Source organism: Theropithecus gelada, chromosome 15, assembly GCF_003255815.1.
Source record: "Theropithecus gelada isolate Dixy chromosome 15, Tgel_1.0, whole genome shotgun sequence".
Taxonomy (NCBI): Eukaryota; Metazoa; Chordata; class Mammalia; order Primates; family Cercopithecidae; genus Theropithecus; species Theropithecus gelada.
In genome coordinates this window covers 28987219-29005354 of record NC_037683.1, presented here as the reverse complement: position 1 = coordinate 29005354, position 18136 = coordinate 28987219, and the positions used below count along the sequence as shown (strand labels likewise).

Here is an 18136-nt window from a genome sequence, read left to right as displayed (position 1 = left end):
TAAGCCCAGGAGTTTGTGGCTGTGGTTAGCTGTGATCACTGCACTTCAACCTGGGTGACAGAGTGAGTCTCCATCTCCAACAACAACAACAACAAATACACAGAGACAGTTGGGATGAGGGGAGTGAAGAAATAGGTAAAAAGTGAAAAACAGGGAAAAGAAAAAAGAAAAGGGGTAGCTGAGGAAGAGCCATGGTGATCAGCAGCTCTCACTACGTTTCCAGAAGCCTCTCCTACCTACCCACCCAGAGATCATCTGCACTGCACCATGAATTAATCATCATGTAAATCATCCCCTTTATCTGCGGAAATTGAATTTAGCTGCCAATCCTGATTGAGGGCATAAAGGCCTCCTCACAGAAAGATCACAGCTCTCAGGGAAAATGCCTTTTCTTTCCTTAAATCAAAGCTCACATAAACCCATGGAAACAGCTGCAGCTGGAGCCACAGACTTTGTGAAAGGTAGCAGGCTGAGGATGGTAATTATAATTAGCAGTTACATAACATGTTTGTTCTTCAAAGTGCTCTACAAGCATCAGCTAATTAATAGCTTACTATGCCCCATGCAGATCCACTGGTTTTTCATGCGGTGACTAATTCTTATACCCCCATTGACTGCTGAATGGTGGAGGCAGAGCAGCTTGAGCAATGAAGCAAATGGCTGAGGCTCAGAAGCTATACCCAGCTCTTACCAAGTGACTCCAGCAGTTGCTCTGTGTCGGGAATACTTCCCCAAAACGTTGAATTCCGCATTCCAGGAGGCAGCTACCTCACTTCCTCCAAATAACTGTTGGAGGTGCTTTTGCAAATGCCATGATAGGTTGGAGTGACCATCAGTCTAGTCCAGCGTGGCATTAGCTCCAATTATTAAGACTGGAACCCTAGAGTCTTTGGTATCAGTTACACGTTTGCCCTTGCTCCTCTGTGCAGGCTGGGCAAGGCAATGAGACCTCTCTAAGAGAAGACTGCATTATATCTCTGGGTTCTCATCCAGCTCTACCCTTCTTTGTTTTTCCGATGGCAGTCTCTGGCCTACATCCTCTTGAATTCTGATGGAGATAACCAAATGTAGGAATTGCATGGCACACACAGGGCCTCAACGGCAGAGCTGAGCTTTCCATCTATTCCAAGAATGCTTTACTCAAGGATTTCAGAGATCCAGGAACACCTTGTTACTTGTAAAACATTATGTGTGTATGTGTATGTGCATATCTTTGGGGAAAAGGTCTGTTTCCCCTGTTTCACTGTAAATTCCAAGAGGGTCATGCCGACAAAGTACCTGACATATAGTGCATGCTAAAGAGATACCTATTGAGTGAATGGACAGATTTCCTCAAATTCCCATCCCCAACATAATTATGAACCATTGCCTATGGACAAATAATCCCCAGGGGCCTACATGTCTTGTTTGCTCTGGCTAGACCTTCCAATGGAAAATATTGGTGAGCAAGACCACAATTCTGCTGCTAGTCAAAGCAGAGATCCAGATCAAAGCTCCTGGAGATTTCACTCTTCAGAGACCTGTCTTCAGAGCCAAGCAAGTCAACAGCCAGAAATATATTCCCAGGGACTGTGTGACAACCATTTGTCATACCTTCTGATCAACCATCCCAAATGGTAAGAATCATTGCCTTTTCTCACCTTGTCCCTCGGAGGCAGAGGTGTGAAATGAATCATGGAGAAGCGCACGCTTCTGATTCATGAGAAGAGCTTCACGTGAGGCTAACAACTTTAGGAAAAAGACTAACCATGTGCATGGTGTTTTCAGTTTTCTAAAATGTGCCCCACAGATTATCTTATTTGATTCCTTTTCAACACTCTTTGAAGTAAGAAAAACAGATTTTATTTCCTTCTTTTATAGATGAGGAAACTGAGGCTCAGAATGCCTCACCTAATGACACACAGCTAATATATGGCATTGCTAGAATATGAACTGAAGTCTCAAAACTCCTTTTTTTATTGAGACAGAGTCTCACTCTATTCCCCAGGCTAGAGTGCAGGGATGTGATCTTGGCTCACAACTGTCTCCTGGGTTCAAAACAATTCTCCTGCGTCAGCCACCCGAGTAGTGGGGGCTACAGGTGTGCACCGCCACACCTGGCAAATTTTAAATTTTTTATAGAGATGAGGTCTCACTATGTCTTCCAGGCTGGTCTTGAACTCCAGGGGTCAAGCAATCCTCCTGCCTTGGCCTCTCAAAGTGCTGGGATTACAGGTGTGAGCCACTGCACCCAGCTAATTTTTGTATTTTTAGTAGACATGGGGTTTTGCCATGTTGGCCAGGCTGGTCTTGAACTCCTGACCTCAAGTGATCTACCTGCCTCAGCCTCCCAAAGTGCACAGATTACAGGCGTGAGCCACTGCACCAGGCCTCAAAACTCGTTTTCACCAGCAATTCCACTTCTGTGTATATATCCAAAAGAATTGAAAACAGGGTCTCAAAGAGATATTTGTACACACATTTCAAGCATTATTCATCATAGCCGAAAGATGGAACGTACCCAAGTGTCCATCAACAGATGAATGGATAAACAAAATGTGGGATACTCATATAATGGACTATTAGCCTTAAGAAGAAAGGAAATGTTGACACATGTTACAACATGGATGTATCTTAAAGACATTATGCTTAGTGAAATAAGCCAGTCTCAAATGGACAAGTACCATATGAGATACCTACAGTAGTCAAATTCACAAGAGACAGAAAGTAGAAGGGTGACATTCCAGGGGCTGTGGGGAGGGGCAAATGGGGAGTTGTTGTTTAATGGGTATAACGTTTCAGTTTTGCAAGATGAAAAAGTTCTGGAGATTGGTTGTACAATGACATGAGTCTATGTAAACAAACACTACTGAACTGCACACTTAAAAATAGTTCAGATGGTGTATTCATCAGTTTCATGTTGCTATAAAGGAATACCTGAGACCAGGTAGTTTATAAAGAAAGAGGTTTATCTGGCTCATGGTTCTGCAGGCTGTACAGGAAGCATGGCACCAGCATCTGCTTCTGGTGAGGGCCTTGGGAAGTTGATGATCATGGCAGAAGGTGAAGAGGGAGCAGGCATGTCAAACGGCAAGAGAGGGAGCCAAAGAGAGAAAAGGAGGTGCCAGGCTCCTTTTAACAACCAGCTCTCATGTGAACTAAGAGCAAGAATTCATCACCAAGGGGAGGACACAAAGCCATTCCTGAGTGATCTGGCCCCATGACCCAAACACTTCCCACCAGGCCCCACCTCCAACACTGAAGACCACATTTTGGCATGAGATATGGAGGAGACAAACATCCGAACTACATTGGATGGTAAGCCAGGCATGGTGGCTCACACCTGTAATCCCAGCACTTTGGGAGGCCGAAGCAGGCAGATCGCTTGAGGCCTGGAGTTCGAGACCAGCCTGGGCAACGTGATGAAACCCTGTCTCTACTTAAAATACAAAAATTAGCCAGACATGGTGGCAGACACCTGTAATCCCAGGTACTCGGGAGGCTGAGGCACGAGAATCACTTGATCACTGTAACCCGGGAGGCGGAGGCTGCAGTGAGCTGAGATCGCGCCAGTGCACTCCAGCCTGGGTGACAAAGCAAGACTCCATTTCAAAAAAAAAGAAATGAAACTATGTTAGATGACAAATTTTATGTTTTAGGTGTGTTAACACAATAAACATTAAAAAACTATTTTTCATCATAACACCTTTTCTCTGAAAAATGGTCAACAGGTGTTAAGTTAGGAGTGTGCCCCTCTGAGAAAATGGTTCATGGAGAATAACGTCTCAGCCAGTCAGCAGAGGGGACAGGAATCACAGTGATTTAAGGTGAGTCTCAAAAGATGGATGCATAACATTTTCCATCCAACTTATTTTTCCAATCCACCCTCTAAATCTTCAGGATTTAGCTGACAAATCTAAAGCCAGGTGCACAACCAGGTAAAGAGCAGAGCTGGATGCAGTATGTAGAGTGAAGCAGCAATCAGACAGTTTTAGGCCCTCGGCTCCCACTGGCTGTTTTGTTCCTGGGTAGCAGGAGCCCAGAAGAACAGAATCTGTACCTGTGCATGTTAAAGTGCTTTCTCTCCAGGTGCCTTTCTCTGTGCAAACAGAAGTGATCTTTCCTCCAGGGCTCTCAAAGCCCTCTTGACAGACATAGCGAGCCACACCGCCCAGCCTGGAGCTGTGATTTCCTACCAAGATAGCGTGCCGCATTTCTGGAGGGTTGCCACAGTTGATCTCTGCAATGGGAGCCAACACAGCACTGGTTATAAGCCCTGACTTCCAACCCTACAATTCATATCTTTAAAATAAATATTTAATAGTGATAGAGGCCACTCAAACAGGAAAAGAGAAAACACTAACCCCATCAAATAATCCAATATAAGTATGTCTGAATTTAATAAAATTTCTAAACATGCACACATAGAGAATAGTCAAATTATGAGATTACTTACTTATAAAGAATTCACTGATCTATGAAATAATATATCTTAGCATTCTTTTAAATATTACAGTTCTCTGGTACATTTTACTATGCATCTTCAGATCATCAACCCCAGAGTAGATGATAATGCAATTGTAGCAATTATTGCCAATTGATTGCTAAATAGAATATATTCAAAATCTCTGAACTTTATAACGCAAATTAATGGAGAAAGTATTTATCTCCTAAAGATTCAACTTATATGCACCTTTCAAAGAAAAAAATCAGTTGCACAGGAGGAGATAAACCTGGAATTACAAAATTGATATGAAATTTTTTTCCCTACAACTGACTACTAAAAGACAATTAAATATTTACAAAGAACTATCTAAAGGTAAAAGATTATGACATGACCATTCTAGACCCAGTCAAACTACACTTCACTTAAGAGCCCAAGAAAGTCATTTTTAGATATTTCAGAATTTTTAAAAATCAACCCATGTATCTTTTCTGGGAAAAAAAAATTAAAAAGATGAATCAGAACAAATATCGTAAGAATAAGGGCAGCACAGACAGGTTTTAGAAAAAACACCAAGAAACAATGAAATCAGCAAGATGTATGGATGTCTCCATAATCACTTAAATGTGACTGTAGAGCTTGACATAACTATTAGTAAAGGATTCTAGAACTAAACGTTGAACAATGTAAAATAATAATAAAAATAAAATTTTACATTATTTCAATAAAACCAGAGCAGTGAGTTGAAGGGAGGAAGTAAAGCGTACTAATGTTTCATATCACACGATAGTGCTCATGGATACAACATTATTCAAGAAAGTATAATAAATATAAAATAAGATGGCTGTAATAATTTCAAATTTCACCAATAGTCTCAGTTATACCTAAACACAGAAAGAAAAAAAAAATCTGTTATTCTATAGTAAGAGAAAAAAAAAAAAGAAAACAAGGCATTCATTCTGATTTGTGATTTTCTCCCCAATCTGTAGAAAGTCAAGAAAATTAAGCCCTCCTGACATCCAGCCTTTTTAAACAGAAGTCCTTTTATTGAGATAACAGCATTCAAACTAGAGAAAATCATATAATCTGTTCCCATATCCCCACCAGCCATCCTTGCTCTTAGAAATAGATGGCTTCTTTTAAATGAGCCTCTGATACAGAATGTGTGGATTTAATGGAATTGCACTCTTTTCCATTCCATTGTGGATGCTTGGTCTGTTGCAGGACCCCAGAGTTATTTCTAGGAGGGAGGTTTCCCAGAGCAGGATCTCACCTAATTTCCAACCCTGTCTACCTCTCATGTCCCAGGTTTGCCCACAGAGCTTTGGTTCCCTTTTCATGCGTATTCACCAGACACAAGACTCTTTGGCCCTCATCATGTTTTCCCAGCATCAAACCTTTAGATGTATTTAATGGCCCAAGACATTCCAAGAATGAATATATTTGTGTGTACACAAGCAACCAACCAAAGAGATGGTTAATGTTTCATAAGACTGCCTAGTCACATTGTTGACATCTGAAACATCTTCTAATTTAAGACAGAGTTCAGTTACAGCAGGAAGTAGAGGGGCCATCGCTAAGGAGGTTGGAGGTATAGGTTCATGTACACTGAAGGTGGAAGGTTAAAGTGCTCAGTGGAGAAGTCTGGGAGGGAACCCAGCGCAAGTCATTGGGTTAGGGGAGAAGCACAAACACAAAAGGGATAAAAGTACAAAAGATAACTAGATTGGCTTCCATCTTGGAGGTGACCAAGAATAATGGAAGGCATGATGACTTTGGTTGGGACTGCAAGATTTTTTTTTAAAATTAATACCAAATATTACCCAATTGATAAGAAATCAATAACTTGTTATCTAAGGATTAAGGCTCAAAGGCTCAGGTGGATGCCCCATTAGGAAGCAGCTTGGACCTGTGGCTCTGTGAGTTCCCCATTAACAGAGCTATTCAAGTTGGACAGTCCCTCAGCAAGAGACATTTAGAGAGGATTCCAGCATGGCTTGGATTAAACGCATGGTTGTAACAGCTACACATCTGAATCCCCTGGGAAGCTTTAGAAAAATGCACGTACTGGAGTCCCACACCCACCCGGAGATAACTCTTCTGATTCAGTAGTACTGAATTGGGTTCTTGGTATCCAAATTTCTACAAAGCTCCAAATTTGATTTTGGTGCACACCCTCAGCTGAGAATCTGAATGAAATCCTGGTACAAATGGCTACCATTTGTCATCATATGCATTCCAACAGATCCTAAGTATAAAGCATTACTATTCACAATACCCGTCCATGTTAAGGGTTATTTTCCCCACTGTACAGGCAAAGACAGCTTAAAATGATTGAATGATATGTTCAAAGTTACACAGGCAATTACGGGATGGCCAGGAGTTGAAGGCATGTCAGTTGTATTCTTTTCCCTACACCCACAGCTTCTCGAAAGTTGGCTGGGCATGGTAGCTCACCCCTGTAATCCCAGCACTTTGGGAGGCCGAGGCAGGCAGATCACTTGAGACCAGGAGTTTGAGACCAGCCTGGCCAACATGGCAAAACCTCATCTCTACCAAAAATACAAAAATTACCCAGGCGTGGTGGCATGTGCGCCTGTAATCCCTGTACTCAGGAGACTCAGGCACAAGAATCACTCGAACCCAGGAGGCAGAGGTTGCAGTGAGCTGAGATCGTGCTACTGCACTCCAGCCTGGCCAACAGAGTGAGACTCCATCTCAAAAAGAAAAAGAAAAATGTTGTTCCAACTCTGCCCAGGCTGGAGTGCAGGGGCGCCATCACAGTTCACCGCAGCCTTGACCTCTGGGGCTCAAGAAATCCTCCCACCTCAGCCTCCCAAGGAGTTGGGACCACAGGCATGTACCACCATGCCCAGCTAATTTTTCAGTTTTTTGTAGAGACAGGGTCTCTCTATATTGCCCAGGCTGGTCTCGTACTCTCAGACCCAAGCGATCTTACCGGCCTCAGCTTCAAAAAACGTTTTTTTGTTTGTTTTTTGTTTTTGTTTTTGTTTGTTTGTTTGTTTTGAGACAGTCTCACTCTGTTGCCCAGGTTGGAGTGCAGTGGCATGATCCCAGCTCATTGCAACCTCTGCCTCCCGGATTCAAGTGATTCTCATGCCTCAACCTCCCAAGTAGCTGGGACTACAGGCATGCGCCACCATGCCCAGCTAATTTTTTGTAGTTTTAGTAGAGATGGGGTTTCGCCATGTTGCCCAGGCTAGTCTTGAACTCCTGAGCTCAAGCGATCCACCTGCCTCAGCCTCCCAAAATACTAGGATTACAGGTATAAGCCACCATGCCCGGCCTACAGTTTTTTTTTTTTTTTTAGATGAAGTCTCACTCTGTCACCCAGGCTGGAGTGCAGTGGTGCAATCTTAGTTCACTGCAACCTCCGTCTCCTGGGTTCAAGCAATTCTCCTGCCTCAGCCTCCTGAGTAGCTGGGATTACAGGTGCCTGCAACCATACCCAGCTAATTTAGTATTTTTAGAAGAGACAAGAGTTTCATCATGTTGGCCAGGTTAATCTCAAACTCCTGACCTCAAGTGATCCTCCCAGAAAAACTTTTTAAATAGAGTAGTAGTCAGAATGATTTGAACTCTCTGAAGAAATAACACATACATTAGGACCTGAAGGATGGCAATGAGCAAGCCATGTTTGGGACCGAAGGAAGAATATTTCAATCAAATGAAAGCACCAATGCAAAGACCCTGAGGTAAGAAAGCTCTTGGTGGGTTCCAAAAAGGGAAAAGCAACCTGTGTGGCAGGAACCTAGTTAGTGAGAGGGAGACCAGCATGAGATGAAGGTGGAAAAAAAAGCAGAGCCAAACCACACAGGGCCTTATAAATCTTGGGCTTTATTTTAAAAGCAGTGGAAGCTCTTGTTGGGTTTTAAGTATGGGAATGAAAAATCTGATTTAGGTTTTTAAAAGACCACTTCGGCTGTTAGGTAGAGAAAGGTTGGGAGAAGAATAGGAATAAAAAAAGAGACATCAGCCAGGGTCTACAGCAGTAGTTCAACCGAGAGATGGACTTCTTGGATGGACTTCAGAGGGGATGGAAATGGAAGGAAGAGATGGATTTGCGATGTATTCTGGAAGCAGAACTGAATGCTCGTGGTGATAGTTTGGATGTGAGGGTGAGAAGCAGGGTGGAATCAAGACTATTACCTAGAGACTATTACTTAGAGATATAGGAAGTATAGAGTATTATCTATTCTTTCTGTTGTTTCGGGATCCTTGTTTTGTTTTGAGACAGGGCCTTACTCCTGTCGCCAAGACTGGAGTGCAGTGGCACAATCACAGCTCACTGCAGCTTCGACCTCCTGGGCTCAAGTGCTCCTCCCAGCTCAACCTCCCAAGTAGCTGGGACCTCACACGTGCACCACCACATATGGCTAATTTTTGTATTTTTTGTAAATATGGGGTTTCACCATGTTGCCCAGGCTGGCCTCAGACTCCTGGGCTCATGAAATCTGCCCACTTCGCCCTCCCAAAGTGCTGGGATCACAGGCGTGAGCCATCACTCAGCCGAGTATTATCTATTCTTATACAAGTATTATCTATACTGTTCATATGACCTTTATGTCATGCCTCGCAGATTTAGTGTCTTTTTATGAATACATATCTATCTTCCCAAATATATGGACAGTTCCTCAAGGACAGAGTTTTTATTTTATAATTCTTGTACCTCCGCAAGGCCCGCTTAAAAACATATGTTTTACACAGTTGTTCATTGATAGCTTGCTACTACTTTATCACAGTTCAAGATGCAATAAATGCTGCTGTGATATGCCACCAGCCCCTCAGGAAGAAACCAGACATCACTAGATCCTACGTCCAAATAACAGGACAGACATTACTTCCATATTTATTATCCAACACAGGTAATTCACATGCACCAAACATCAAGTACATGAGCGCTGAGAAAAAGCCCCACAAAAACCAGTATCAATCTTGTGGCAGGAAATTATAAGAAAGTTATTCAGGCCTCAATAATTTTAATAATAATAGCATTCAGCCAGGCATGGTGGCTCACGCCTGTAATCCCAACACTTTCAGAGGCCAAGGCAGGAGGATTGCTTCAGCCCAGGAGTTCAAGACCAGCCTGGCAAACATGCTGAAACCCCATCTCTACTAAAAATATAAAAATCAGTCAGAGGTGGTGGCACATGCTTGTAATCCCAGCTATCTGGGAGGCTGAGGAAGGAGGATCGCTCAAACCTGGGAGGCAGAGGTTACAGTGAGCCAAGATTGTACCACTGCACTCCAGCTTGGGCAATAGAGTGAGGCTCCATGTCAGAAATTAAAGAAGGATAGGAGAGGGGAGGGGAGGGGAGGGGAGAAGAGAGGGAAAGGAGAGGGAGAGGGAGAGGAGAGGGAGGAGAGAGGGAAAGGAGAAGGAAGGAAAAGAAAGAAAGAAAAGAAAGGAAGGAAAGAAAAAGGAAGAAAAGAAAGAAAAGGGAAAGGAAAGGAAAAGAAAGGAAGGAAGGAAGGAAGGGGAAGGAAGGAAGGAAGGAAGGAAGGAAGGAAAGGGAAGGAAGGAAGGAAGGAAGGAAAGGGAAGGAAGGAAGGAAGGAAGGGGAAGGAAGGAAAGAGAAGGAAGGAAAGGGAAGGAAGGAAGGAAAGGTAGGAAAAGAAAGGGAAGGGAAGGGAAGAAAGAGAGAGAAAGAGAGAGAGAAAGAGAGAGAATATAGCATTCATTGAAATACTCCCAAACACAAGGTAGTCTACTGGATACACAGTACCTTATTTATTCCAACAGAAAATCCTACAAAGTAGCCAGGCGAGGTGGCTTATGCCTGTAATCCTAGCACTTTGGGAAGCTGAGGAGGGCAGATCACTCTGAGCTCAGGAATTCAAGATTAGCCTGGGCAACATGGCAAAACCCCATCTCTACAAAAAAATTTTAAAAATAAAAATAAAAATACAATAACTAGCCAGGCATTGGTGGCTCGTGCCTGTAGTCCCAGCTACTCGGGAGGCTGAGGTGGGAGAATCACTTGAGCCCAAGAGGTGGAAGCTGCAGTGAGCCAAGATCGCACTACTGCACTCCAACCTAAGTGACAGAGACCCTGTCCCGAAGAAACAAAACCAAAAAAGAAAATCCTCCAAGGTAGGTGGAGTTTTCTCATACAGTTTACAGATAGGAAGATGGAGGCCCTAAGAGCTTACGTCACATTCAAAGTCACACCACTCGTAAAAGAGCTGATATTCAAACTGTGGTTTGTGTGACCTCAAAGTCCAGGTCCAGTAAATCTGGGCAGCTTCACCACAACGGGCTCCACCTAGGCCCTGACTCGGTTCTTTAACCTTACAGGTTGGCTAAAACCTAAGGAGAAAAGGTTGCCTGAATAAGCATTCAAGTCAGTCTGGAAGGGTTCGATGACAACGCCTCCTGCCCAATCTTGTCTCCAAGAACTTTCCAAGAGCAAGAGAGCTGCTGGAAATAGATGTCTCTCTGCAGCTCTGTGACTCCCTGAAACCTTCTTGGGCCTGATGTTTAACCCTATGTATGACATTAGAGTCTGGCCTGGGGCTTGCCTAGAACATGACCCCGTCACAGATATTCCCAACTACTGCCACTTCTGCTCAGACCAAATGGCATCCAAGAAAGTAGGTAGTTCCTACTAAGAAACACTCAAAAATCAATCCAACAGAGGCCACAGTGGGAAATAAAAATATAATCCTATTTCATACATTAAAAGACCCCGAAACTCGTACTATCACAAGGAAATAAACATTTAAAAGCAGTTTATACTCCCAAGGAAGAAAAAATAAGCAGCACAAATTTGCATTGCATATGCATAGGGACATTCATTAAAGCACATGTTTCTCTGGCTAATTACGTTATTAAGTAACAACGTTTGCATCTGCATCAGAAATACAGTCAACTAATTATGAGCATGGCTGGGAATTTTCCCTTACTCTCCCATTGTCTGTGATTTTATTCAAATAATGAGCTTCAAAACAGGGCTCCCGGGGGAGTGGGGGAGAATGTGTTGTGCTGGTTTCAAGGGCCAAATTTATAATATAACTTATATCTCATATCTTGAAGATAAAAATGTTTATCCACAGGGCCAGCTTTCATATTCTACCAAGGAAATAGTCCAGAAGGAAATTTCTTTGATGAAAGGTACAGGCAACTTACAGCATCTAATCAACAACTGACTGTATCACAAATGTCACCCATATTGGCTGCTGTTTATTATACACATCAGCACAATAACATAGATTGATGACAGAAAGAATCTAGTAATATAAAGGCTCCATCTAAGACTGTTTAGAGATCAATAAATAACAAGCTGAGAAAGAAAAAAAGTGACCAAAAATGCCAATAAATTCAGGCAGACATTTTGCCACCTGCCAGGGGAATGAATGATGAACCCATTCCACTTACTGATACTGACCCCAAAATAAAATCTCCCCAGAAAAATAAGCAAGTGCTATATGTAAAGCTTTGCAAAAGAGCAGAAGCAAGTGCTAAAAACTGAAGAAAATCACATTCGAGTCAGTTTTCATCTTTACCCAACAATAACAGAAATAAGTCTCTAGCGTGCCTTGGAATCCGATCAGAAGGCTAGCACATCAACTGGAAATTAGTGGAATGTGGTAGGTTGTAAGGGCCTGAACAGTCCAGGCAGATTAACACCAGGGTCTGCACAATGCTTACATTCCAAATCAGATAATTCAGCGTGATACCTATGGTTTCTTCATTTGTTTCATCTGTGAAAGTGTTCTCTCCCCCACTAAATGGCAAGCTCTTTCTGGGCTGTGCATATACCCTGTATTTTTAAATATCCCCTGCAGTCCTTTGAATTATAAACATTATTTTAAACATTAATCTTTGTGACATTCCTAGGTAAGTAACATGGTCTAAGAAATCTTCAACAAAGTTTCATGCATCTTGCAGCATGTCTGCATATCACCACGAATTTGACTGTTGAGGTTGGCCCCTCATTCCAGGATCCCTTGGACACTAAATTACACATATCACTCATGATGCAGGTTGGAATCTAATGTCTCCATATCTAGCAAGTTGAACTTAGAAAATGTTATACAGCAGAAAGAACAAGGCTGGGCACAGTAGCTCACTCCTATAATCCTAGTACTTTGGAAGGCCAAGGCATGAGGATCACTTGAGCCCAGCAGTTCAAGACCAGCCTGGGCAACATGTTAAGACACTGTTTCTTAAAAAAGAAAAAAAAAAGAAAAAAATTTATGTTAATTAGCCAAGCATGGTGACCCATGCCTGTAGTCCCAGCTACTCAGGAGACAGAGGCAGGAAGATCCCTTAGGCCCAAGAATTTGAGGGTGCACTGAGCCATGATTGCACCACCACACTCCATCCTGGGCAACACAACTGAGACCTCATGTCTGAAAAAAAAAAAAACAAAGCCAGGGGCATTGCATTACCAGACTTCAAACTACACTACAAGTCTACAGTAACCAAAATAGCACGGTACTGGTACAAAAACAGACACATAGGCCAAGAGGCCAATGGAACAAAATAGAGAACCCAGAAATGAAGCCACATCTTCCACAAAAATGTCAACAATAACAAGCAATGGGGAAAGGACTCCCTGTGCAATAAATGGTGCTAGGCTAGCTGGCTGGCCATATGCAGAAGAATGAAACTGGACCCCTACTTTTCACCATATATAAAAATTAATTCAAGATGGATTAAAGACATAAATATAAGACCACAAACTGTAAGAATGCTGGAAGAAAAACTACGAAACACCATTCTGGACATCAGCCTTGGGAAATAGTTTATTATTAAGTCCTCAATAGGAATTGGAACAAAAACAAAAGTTGACAAGTGGGACCTAATTAAACTAAGGAGCCTGTACAGCAAAACAAACTATCAACAGAGGAAATTGATAGCCTACAGAACGGGATAAAATATTCACAACCTGTGCATCTGACAAAGGTCTAATATCCAGAATCTATAAGGAACTTAAACAATTCAACAAGCAAACAACAAATAACTCCATTAAAAAGTGGGCAAAAGACATGAACAGACGTATCTCAAAAGAAGACACACAAGTGATCAAGAATCACATGAAAAAATGCTCCACATCACTTATCATCAGAGAAATGCAAATCAAAACCACAATGAGATTCCATCTCACACCAGTCAGAATGGCTATCATTAAAAAGTCAAAAAACAACAGATGCTGGTAAGGCTACAGAGAAAAGGGAATGGTTATATGCTGTCGGTGGGAATGTAAATTCATTCAGTCACTGTGAGAAATCTCCAAAGTCCTTTCCAAAGAGCTTAAAACAGAACTACCATTCAACCCAGCAATCCCATTACTGGGTATATATCCAAAAGAAAATAAATCATTCAATCAAAAGGATGCATGCACTTGTATGTTAATCGCTGCACTATTCACAATAGCAAAGACATGGAATCAACCTAGATGCCCATCAGTGGTGGATTGGATAAAGAAAATGTGGTACATGTACACCATGGAATACTACACAACCATAAAAAAAAAATCATGTCCTTTGTAGCAACATAGGTGCAGCTGGAGGCCACTTCTAATATCCTAAGCATATTAAGGCAGGAACAGAAACTTCTAATATTCTAAGCATATTAATGCATGAACAGACAATCAAATACCACATGTTCTCTCATATAAGTGGGAGCTAAACATTGAGTATTCATGCACATAAAGATGGGAACAATAGGCATGGGGGACAAATAGAGGGAGGAGGGAGGAAGGGGGTTGAAACACTAACTGTTGGGTACCATGCTCACTACATAGGTGACAGGATCATTCATATCCCAAATCTCAGCATCACACAATATACCCTTGTAACAAACTTGCGCATGTGCCCCCTGAATCTAAAATAAAAGTTGAAATTATTTAAAAAAAAAAAAAATGTGGCCAGGCACCGTGGCTCACCCCTGTAATCCCAGCACTTTGGGAGGCCGAGGCAGAAGGATCACCTGAGGCCAGGAATTCGAGACCAGCTTGGCCAACATGGTGAAATCCCATCTCTACTAAAAATACAAAAATTAGCCAGGTGTGGAGGCAGGCGCCTGTAATCCCAGCTACTTGGGAGGCTGAGGCAGGAGAATCACTTGAACCCAAGAGGCGGACGTTGCAGTGAATCAAGTTTGTGCCATTGTACTCCAGCCTGGGCGACAAGAGCAAACTCTGTCTCAAAAAAGAAAAGAAAAAAAAAATGTTACTGCAAGCATAAAAGAAAAATGGGAGGGTTATAGTTTGCCATGAAGCACATTCTCAAGAGTAGTTTATTAACTGCTCTAATGAGCTCATTAGTACCCAAAAGTCTACTTGCTCTTAAGGCAATAGAAAGAAAAACAGATTACTTTTTGATGCATTTTGTATTCTAAATTCTTCCATGATCTTTAGCCTTGACTAACAATATATTTTCTTCAGATCGTATTCATAGAGAAAGCTCATTTGGAGGAAAAAGAAAATTTTCCTTTTTACGTAACACTTATCATCAATAAATAGTGTCTAGTATGGAAACAACTGGAATCTAACCACTTCAGAAACTGCAGAGGAGGTGGTAGGGTGCATAAAAGCATGAATGCTAGGAGAAAAAAAGGGCTTAGGAGATCTCTTGTAAGGATCTTCCATTTGCAGAAGTGACAATAATGTTTGTCAATGCTTTGAGCTGCATATGAATATTTCTTTTTATCAAAAGATAACATTAAAACTCTTCATTCTAACGTTCTAGTTGTAAATAGAGTGTCTGAATGGAAAACAAATAAATAAGGTAAAGTAAAAACTGAAGAACTTTAGACTTTCTCATTTTATAGTAAGAAGTTTCAGAAAGATCTTACATTTTTGATAAGGAGACCTGCCACTCCTCGCTAGAAAATGGCCCACTTGTTCATGACCGTGACATTGAGCCACACCTATTCTACATTATGCACAAGGTCAAGGGCTTTATTCATTATCCCATTAAATCTTCACAATAGCTCTAAGAGATGAACACCATTTTATTCCCTTCCACGAAAGGAAACTGGAGTTTAGAGAGGTTCAGAAGTGGTTGCACAACTAGTTAGTGGCTAAGACAAAACTTACACAGGTCTTTCTGAGCCAAAAGCTCATGCACCATCCCTACTATTAGCAGCCTTATAACCAATGTCATCACTCATTCAGCACACTCAAATGACTTCAACCATTTACAAATACGGAGACATATTTTAATGGCATTTACTTGGCAAAAGCGTAACCCAACAGAACTGCTGCATGCAATGGGTAAGTCAATGCAGTTTAAAAAAATGTGTTAAAAGATCAGTATATTGTGAGGTGCCAGAAAATGTATTTAATTGTTTTTAATTTTTATTTATTTATTTTTTAAAAGTTTTTAGAGACAGGGTCTTCCCCTGTTGCCCACGCTGGAGTACAGTGGCATGATCACAGCTCACTGTAACCTTGAACTCCTGGGCTCAAGCGATCCTCCCACCTCAGCCTCCTGAGCAACTGGGACTACAGGTGCATGCCATCACGCCCAGACAATTTTTTATTTTTTTGCAGAGACAAGGTCTCACTATATTTTCCAGGCTGGTCTTGAACTCCTGGCCTCAAGCAATCTTCCTTTCCTGGCCTCCCAAAGTGCTAGGATTATAGGTGTAAACCACCATGCCCAGTCCAGAAAATGTATTTCAAATGACCAAACATCCTATCACCCGGAACACAGATCCTATACACAAGGTAAATGTGCTCTCACTCACTCCTCCCTCAGCCATGGTGGCATCATTAGTCAATCACAGCATTCGTCTGTGCTAAGTCTGGATGTGGTCTCAGGATCCTTTTCACACCAGCCCTAAGACTCCACGGGCAGCCGTGTAACGAAGCTTATCTGCCACTCTTCATTTGAATGCACTAAATTGTGGTACAATTTATGTCAAAGCTTTTTCAAACTCTTTCCACTTTTGTAGAGATAAATCAGGCCCTACTAAGAAAAATCTCAAAAGACGAAGAGTTGACTCAGCAACAGTGAATACCCTTCTGGCCGGGTCCTAGACCACACTGTGCGTGAAGGTGTGTTTGTCTCGGCACCCCTCTCCTAGCGCCCTTCAGCTTTTTCATCATCACCTCCCATCTCCAGGGTACGCTGACTGGGGCTGCCTTCTAGAAAAGTGCGTTGGGCTCTCATCTTGGTGCATAAGCTCGTGACATACGGTAAGTGACTTCCTTATCCTGGTCCTTAAACTGTGAAATGGGAAATAATGCCAATCTATTAACCTTACACATGTTAAAGTGCTGGCCATCTCTACAGAATCAGGCTCTGCTATTAATGGACTTTGGAAACCATGTCCCACCCTGTTGACCAACTCAAAGGAGAAATTCTGCTTCTGTAATCAGCCCACCCTGCTGGGCCATCCACCCTATAAGGGCCATACACAGAGGTAATGGGGGAAATCAGGAGTCAGCCCCAAGGTCTCTGTTTCTGCTTTATCAAAGCCTAGAGATGTCATGCCAAGAGAGAAGCAAGCATGAAGGCCTAGAAGACAAAGCAAGAAGATTCGGAACTGGGAAAGGACATAAAGCTTGGGGACAAAACAAAAAAGGGGGCAAGGGTTTCTACAAGGCTCAGCCACACGATAAGCTGGGATGGCAATTAAGGAGCTCATTCCACAATGACTGCCATCATCTGCAGCGCCTCTTGAGGGGACCTCAAGGTGCTTCCACAGACCTTGAGTATGCCAGGCACTGTGTTATGTCCTGGTGAGATCCTGCTAAAGAAGGCTGTATGGTCGCTGAGCTCCCCAATTTATAGTCCAGTAGGAGAGACTAATGAAAGCCATGAAATCAATCATAAATAATATACTTATTTACTAGGTACTAAGAGAATAATGACAGAGGTGACTTTTTTATTTTTATTTTTTATTTTTTTTGAGACAGAGTCTTGCTCTGTCACCCAGGCTGCAGTTCAGTGGCGCAATATCAGCTCACTGCAAGCTCCACCTCCCAGGTTCACACCATTCTCCTGCCTCAGCCTCCAGAGTAGCTGGGACTACAGGCACCCGCCACCACATCCAGCTAATTTTTTGTATTTTTAGTAGAGACGGGGTTTCACCATGTGAGCCAGGACGGTCTTGATCTCTTGACCTCGTGATCCACCAGCCTCGGCCTCCCAAAGTGCTGGGATTACAGACGTGAGCCACCACACCTGACCCCAGAGGTGACATTTAAACTGAAACTTGAAACATGAAAAGGAGCTTGATAAGCAGAAAGCAGAGAGGCTGCACCAAGAGATGAATGGATAAAATGTGATCCATCCATACAGTGGAATATTATTCAGCCTTAAAAACGAATCACATTCTGATATGTGCTACAACATGAGTAAACCTTGAAAACATGCTAAGCAAAAGAAGCCAGACATAAAAAGACAAATATTATGATTCCACATAGATGAAGTGTGTACAGTAGGCAAATTCCTAGTGACAGAAAGCAGATAGAGGTTACCAGAGTCTAGAAAAAGAGGGAATGAGGAGTTAGTGTTTAAAGGGTACAGTTTCCATTTGGGATGATGATAAAGTACTGGAAATGGATAGTGGTAATGGTTATACAACATTGTGAATGTACTTAGTGGCGCTAAATTGTTCACTTATATATGGTTAAATGGTAAATGTTATATTATGTGTATTTCCCCCCCCCAAAAAAAAAACTTTTTAAAGCAAAGAGACCAGGTACAATGCCTCATGCCTGTAATCCCAGC

The 18136-nt window shown here is 42.2% G+C and overlaps 1 protein-coding gene across 3 annotated transcripts in view; it reads right to left on the bottom strand.

Annotated features, from left to right (window-relative positions):
• Nucleotides 1-18136, bottom strand: part of SUSD1 (sushi domain containing 1) — a 135506-nt gene that overhangs the window by 81437 nt on the left and 35933 nt on the right. For all 3 annotated transcript variants that reach the window (XM_025359486.1, XM_025359485.1, XM_025359487.1), the window contains exon 6: nucleotides 4040-4219. In XM_025359486.1, the coding sequence (XP_025215271.1) occupies nucleotides 4040-4219 (180 nt within the window). The remainder of the gene's footprint in view (nucleotides 1-4039; nucleotides 4220-18136) is intronic.